Raw genomic sequence first — 6,590 nt, forward strand, 5'->3', positions numbered from 1 at the left:
TAATTTATAAATCAATCCAAACCAACCGGTTCGAGCATATGAGTTCCGGGTCAAATTCGGGTCAATTGGTCAACGACCCGGTCAACCTTTGACTGAGTCAAATAGTGCACATGAGTTGACCCACTGTGTCTCGGGTCAAATCGGTAGGGTTTCCGAGTTGAACCGGCGATGACTCGCCGTTGGTTTTTTTTTTTGGGAAATTTTTTTTCCTCTCTCCTCTGGCAGCCGGTTTCCGGCAGTGCATGCCAACGCGTCCGGAGGTTTCCGGAGACTTGCGGCGTACCGCCGCGACCGTCTTCTCGTGATCTACAACTTTCGTGAAGAAAGTTTTCCCATACAGAATCTTTAAGTGATGGTAAAATTACGATTTTTATGATTTTCATGATTTTTAATCAAATTAGGTTTTAAGTAATAATCAAAATCTTCATGTACAAGAAAAATTCAATCGATTCTTGTCCCATGTGGTATCCTCTGATACCACTTGTTAGAACTCCCTATGGGTTTGAGTTTGAAACCCTATTGAGGAAACCACACAGGAAAAACAAGAACACGAATCTAATAAAATTATGGAGGATCGATTTGTACCTTTCACCTGGTATGCTGAAGATGATTGATATTGGTCACTCCCACTTTAGCTCTCTTGGCTTGGCTATGGATCTTCTACAACCCCTTAAACCTCCTTGGTTCTCTCACTTTAGTGGTTAAGTGGGGAAGAGTGAATAATAGCTATAGGGACTCAAAACCTAGTATTTATAATACTGTCCTGCACTCAAAACCCTAAACCACAATGAGTTGAGCCAGCATATCCCTAAACTTGAGAGTGGACCGAATCGGTTCATGCAATTTGACTTTCACCAATTTAATCAACCGAATAATTAATTTAGCTCATAAATCCAACACTCTCGGATTAAGTTGTCTCCTCCTGAGCCGATTCTGCAATTTAAGAACTTCGAGATTGGAATAGTCACCGGGAACGGAAGGGGCGGCAACGGCTGTGGGCACGGTACTGCGACACTGCGGAGATCAGACCGATTGCAACCCTACATCAAATTATCCCTGAATTCTGGCCCCATTGTTTGTTCCAAAAAAGCCAAATCGACTGATCAGAATTGATCTACTAAGAAACAGTGTTCTTGGGAAATAACGACACTTGCTTTGTAATAAGCGCAAAGAGGTGGCCCCATTCTTGGGAACAATTTGCCGCTGCTCGCTACTCTCACTCCTCAATAGGTTTAGCAGTTTAGGGTGCAAATTGCCTCTACGACTCTGTCGCTTTCTTTCTCGTAGATTCAGAGCCAGTTCAATAGGCTACAGATTCGAGAACGAGGTCAGTATTTCCATTCCCCACCCATTAATAAGTTTGCAGAACTCCTTCCTAATCGTCGCTGAAGCATCTTTCGCCATTGTATTTTTTTTTTTTTTTTTTGTTTTGTCAGAATAACCCAGAATCAACACTACAGGGAGATATCTTTTCAGTTTTCATGGGTGGGAGGGGGACGGGAGAAGATGAGGGGGATATACTCCAGAAGAGAAAAATGGGAAAGAGTAGGAGAAACGACAAGAATGTGAATGGGTCAGTAGAGAAGACTACCGATTCTAGAGGGGTAACTGATAGAAGAGTGGAGGACTTAAACTTGGAATTTAGGAAGGTTGAGAAGAAAAAGAAGAGCAGTAAGGAAAAGGAGAAGGGCTCCATTGATTTAGACATTAGTAATCTCGTCAAAGAAGTACCTGTTGGTGACAACGATCATGTTGGAGACAAGAATAAGGAGGGGAAGGAGAAGAAGAAGAAGAAAAAGAAGCGAAAAATGGAGCCTGAGAAGAACATAGGGTGTTGGGAGGATGATATTGAGTTGAAGCCTACAAAGAATATCAAAAAGTTGAGTGGAAACAAGATGGAAAATGATGGTGAGTGCTGTGATGATATGGCTTATGATGTTAAAACTAAGGAGCCTCCAAATGTATATTATCCTGTAAGTGCAGAGAAAAGTGTGGGTAGTTTGGAGGTTCACAAAAATGAAGGTGTGTCAATTAATGCGACAGACTCAGGACTAATAAAAATTGAGAGCAGGAAGAGGAAAAAGGATAAAAGGAACAAGGATAAAGAAAAAATTAGTTCCTCGTTGGTTAATGATAGAAAAATGCAAAAAGATAATGCAACTATCGACTGCAAAAGTGCGGGCAAAGAAAAGAGTTCTGACAGCGCAGAAGTTGAAAGGGGTCAACAGAGGGAGAAGAAGAAGAAGCAGAAGATATATGACAAAATGGACAAGGATGATGGTGGCATTAAGTCTTTGAAAATGAAAAGCTCTGATAAAGTTCTTATTGAGGATGAGAGAGGTACTGCAATTGGTAGAGAAAATTTGGAAGATAAGGAATGTGTCGGAGAAGGTAGGTCAAAGAGTCAAGGTCATGCAGTTTCACATACTAAGAAGCAGAAGGTGCGTAATAAGGAGGCATTTTCTGTGGAGGTGAAGAAAAATAATGACCAGAACAGGAAGAAGAAGGCCAAGTCAGTCAAAGATGTTTTAGTAGAGAAGGCTGATAAGGGTGATCGAAGAAGGAAAAGGACATCTCAAGGTGGCGATCATTCCCCAAATTCTAAGATTTTGGAGCCGTCAAAGAGAGTAAGGTTTTCAGGTCATGTAGAGGTCTTCCCTTCACCTGATGCCACTGATTTAGTGGAGGAAGATCAAAAAAGGGATTTGGTGCAAGGCAAGCGGTTCTCGAGAGAAGAAGATGAGATGATCAAAACTGCTGTTTCAAACTACATAGAGGTAAATCTATGAATTTTAAATTGAATTATTTGTTTTCTATGAAATAGTAAATGCATTCAAATACACAAACATAGTCATCAATTTGCCTCTAACCACTTTGTGATCCATTTGTAGTTATTGAAATAGTTTTTCTGTTACTATATATATAGAAACTGCTTCTTTCTATGAAATTTAACCAATTAGCTAGTGTTTAACTTTTTTTAGCAGATGGCACATTGCATTATCTAACTTTCTTGATATTTATTGTACTACTACCGTGTACTTTTGTTTATGTTTTCAACAAAGTAGAGGTATGACATGCTCTCAACAAAGTAGAGGCCTTAAATTTTTGAGTTCCTAATCATTTGGTTTATTGAGAAAAAAATGCAATGGATATTGAAATTTGATATCTTACCTAAAATTTGACCCTTGAAAGGTTCACAGTAATAGAGAAGAAAGCGAGATCTTTTCAATTCAATTTTTTGTCCATTTCAACTTTTGTAATGATTTACTCCCATTTAATCCTCCTTGTAGTGATTAAACCTTCTAATAAACCTACTAATACAACACATGCTGTCTGGGGACCTCTTGAACCCAGGCTAGTAGAAGTAAATGTGAGAGTGGACCATTGCTTAGTTTGAAATAACTTTCTTGTGGGCTTGCGTTTGGAACCCCCAGTAGTTTGTGATGGAGGCTGAGTTGAAAACCCATTTATAGATGTGGGGAACCATCGCCAGGACAATTAGACATCCAACCCGTAATCGCACTGATCCAATTGCAAGAGCGGCGCTCTACCAACTAAGCTATATCCCCCGAAGGCTGGAGACCATCTTTATCTCAGTAGATTCTTTGAGTGGCATGTTTTGGTCCTCTTCCCCATTACTTAGAAAAAGTGAGCCACTGGTTTCAGGTACAAGATATAGGCATTCTGGGTTAGAAGGAGGCAAGCAAATGAAGGGAGGCATTACGGGCCGACCACAAGAAGCAAAGCCCCAACTAGCTTGAATGGGACTCAACAAGTCTCTTATAGAAGGCCAACGACTACAAGCCCCAACTAGGCATTGGCACATATTTTTTTAACCCGCCCATAAAAGCCATTTTCTGACTTTTTTTTGTAGAGAACATCCAACAATAGTTTCCATTGAATGAATAATGAATCCGGACCCTACAAACAATAATGCTTTAGAATAGGCATGGGTGAAGCATACAACTCTCCATTGTACTGCACTCTCACAAGTGTGCTTGTTCCTCCTTCTTCCTTACCATGGGAAGTCTTTGTGAAAGAACTCCGATGAGAAGAAAACAGAAGGCGTTAAAAGACCCTCCTGGCCCAACCCTGGGCACTATATAAAAGGGCTTTAGTGCTTCAACCTAAGAAAGCAACAATACTACAACACAAAGGGCCCTTTTGGCCCGCCAATCTATAATGAAGTGCGTGAGTGTGCAACTTGCGCCTGCAATTCTTTGAAACTGGTTGCTTTTCCAAGCTCCTAAACAAGACAACTATTACTCTGATCCCTAAGGTCGAGTTCCCTTCATCTATCAATGACTTTCAACCTATCAGTTTATGTAACTTCACCTATAAAATTATCTTCAGCCTTATTGTGGCTCGACCGTAGCCTCTTTTGCATAAACTGATATCCTTTAACCAGAATGGCTTCATTAAAGGGCGACACATCATCTGTTAGACTTAGGGTAAATGGTAGATAAAGGGGCCGAAGGCCTTACCACCACACCTATAATGAGGGGCTCAAAAAGAAATTCAAGAAGATAAACTTCACCTCTGATGAACTAAGAGCGCGTTAGTGCACCAGAATAAGCATGATCCATATTGCGAGTGAAAAGCCCCTTTCTTTGCATAAACTTGTTGAGTAAAAGACTTGAGCTCTGTAAGTTAAGGTTAAGGACATGCAGTAGCCCTATAGAGTAAGAGGGGAGCAGATTTGGTAGAAAGAGATCCAATATCCGGTCCAGAGCAAAAGAGACTATTCCTAAAGCCAAAGATGGTAATTACTCCCATCGCTCTACTCTAAAATTGAGTGTTGATGACAAGTCCTATCACTTATTGTGCCTCGATATCCGCAAATCGGTCAATCAAATCCAAATGAGTAAGCAAAGCCGGGGAACCCCTTTCACGTCTTTCTTTCTTTAGAATCCCACTGCTTTACTTCTTCATTACCACTCCTGGCACTATTTGGCCTTGGTGGAAGCTAAACCCTTCAACCCCGCTTAGCAGCCTTTCTTTAAATTGAGTACCTTTCCTTAAGAAGCAATGGTCACCCTATGATTTTCCAAGGTAAAAGAGCCCCTGACCAGTTCGAAACAAAAATAAATAGGAACATAGTTCCTATAATAGGGAACCTAAGGACCATATTCTTCTCAAATCTGAGTTTTGCTCAAGTCTCGAATGAATTCAAGGACATATTCAAAGAAATTCTGAACGTGCTTAATGTCATTTGATTGAATAGTTGACTCAACTATTTGTTCTTTGAAGAAACCCTCCACTTCAATTGGTTTTTTTTCATGAAAAGAAGATATGAGATAACAAATCCAGTGTTTCGCTAAGATTTCGAATAGCTATCCCGAATTCAAGAGGATACTTATTATGAAAACTATGGCCTTCTAAGGCTAAGAGAAAGAAAAGATGGCGGAAGACGCGTCAGGATAAGGCTTTTGAATCAATAGTTGTGATGCCAAATGTGTTCGAAAAAGAAAATCAAAGCAAAAGAAACATACCCAAAAGTAAACCAACCCCTTGGACTGCTATGAAAAACACCATTGGTTTTCAAGGTAGCACGATCTAATTAAAAAATTTCACCCAATTGAGCTTGTCTAGCATATTTTTTCACAGTAGCAGGATCGCGCACTGGGGGAGCATAGCATAGGGAGGAAAGAGTTCCTAGACGTTAGAAGAGCCAGGGGAGGTCAGGTGCTTGTGGGCCCCCTCTGCAACAAGTGCTTGTTGGTCCCCCACCCCCATTTCCCAAGAGGGGGCCAGAGATATTGAGAGAGATTGGGAATTATCACTATTTCTTAGATTCGTGGACCAAATTTGATTCAGTGGGATCTTTTTTCTCACATTTTTTTTTTCAACTAAGAACGTTTTATGAAATTCTTTGACCCCCGAATTTGGAGTATCCTACTTTCACGCGATTCATAGGGTGGAAGGGCACAACATAGTGGAGATGGATTTTCATATAGACTATATAAAACTTGAGGATCTATTAGTTCTCCTTACCAGAACCTTTTCTGTGGCGAAAATATATAGAAGCACTTAGGGATTTGTTGATGATCCATGATTACAAAGTTGATCAAGCCTCTGAAACCGGACTCTTTCTTCCCTCTCGATTTCATCTATATCCCGAACCCCAACCTGAAATCTGAATGATTTTGAATTCCTTTCCAATTCCGTATGTCAACTAATGGGGGCAGACCGGGAGGGAAGAGATAAAGCACCCACTTGGTCTACTTCCATCCAAATTTAGCATTGTGTCTTGATGGCAATATCTCTTTAGGTTGAGTAAGAAGCTATATCCCCATAGGTTGATCATCTCAACACCCTTTTCTCTTTAGTACCAGTAAAAGTAAAGTAATGCATTATTACAAAAAGAAAAAAAAAAAATTTCAATCAGACGACTATTAAGAATTTCCCTGTTCCTATTTCGAAAGGAAAAGAGATCTAGGTAATAGGAAATTTTTTCCAAAACCTAATTTCAATATTCTATTCTGATGAACTGAGCCATTTATCGATATGACTATATGAGTTTCTATATCGAAAAGATGGACAACTATTCATTTAAAAACCATATATGTACTAAGATAGTGGTAGAAAGA

The 6,590-nt window shown here is 40.0% G+C and overlaps 1 protein-coding gene across 2 annotated transcripts in view; it reads left to right on the forward strand.

Moving 5' to 3' along the window:
* The first annotated feature begins 903 nt into the window (after nt 1-903).
* LOC122069155 (RNA polymerase I termination factor-like) overlaps nt 904-6,590 on the forward strand; it is a 26,095-nt gene continuing 20,408 nt past the window's right edge. For both annotated transcript variants that reach the window (XR_006137380.1, XM_042633101.1), the window contains exons 1-2: nt 904-1,327; nt 1,437-2,777. Coding sequence is in view for 1 of the 2 variants with exons in the window: in XM_042633101.1 (XP_042489035.1) it covers nt 1,482-2,777 (1,296 nt within the window). In the remaining variant the exon portion in view is untranslated. The remainder of the gene's footprint in view (nt 1,328-1,436; nt 2,778-6,590) is intronic.

The sequence above is a fragment of the Macadamia integrifolia genome, unplaced genomic scaffold (assembly GCF_013358625.1).
Source record: "Macadamia integrifolia cultivar HAES 741 unplaced genomic scaffold, SCU_Mint_v3 scaffold538, whole genome shotgun sequence".
Lineage (NCBI taxonomy): Eukaryota > Viridiplantae > Streptophyta > Magnoliopsida > Proteales > Proteaceae > Macadamia > Macadamia integrifolia.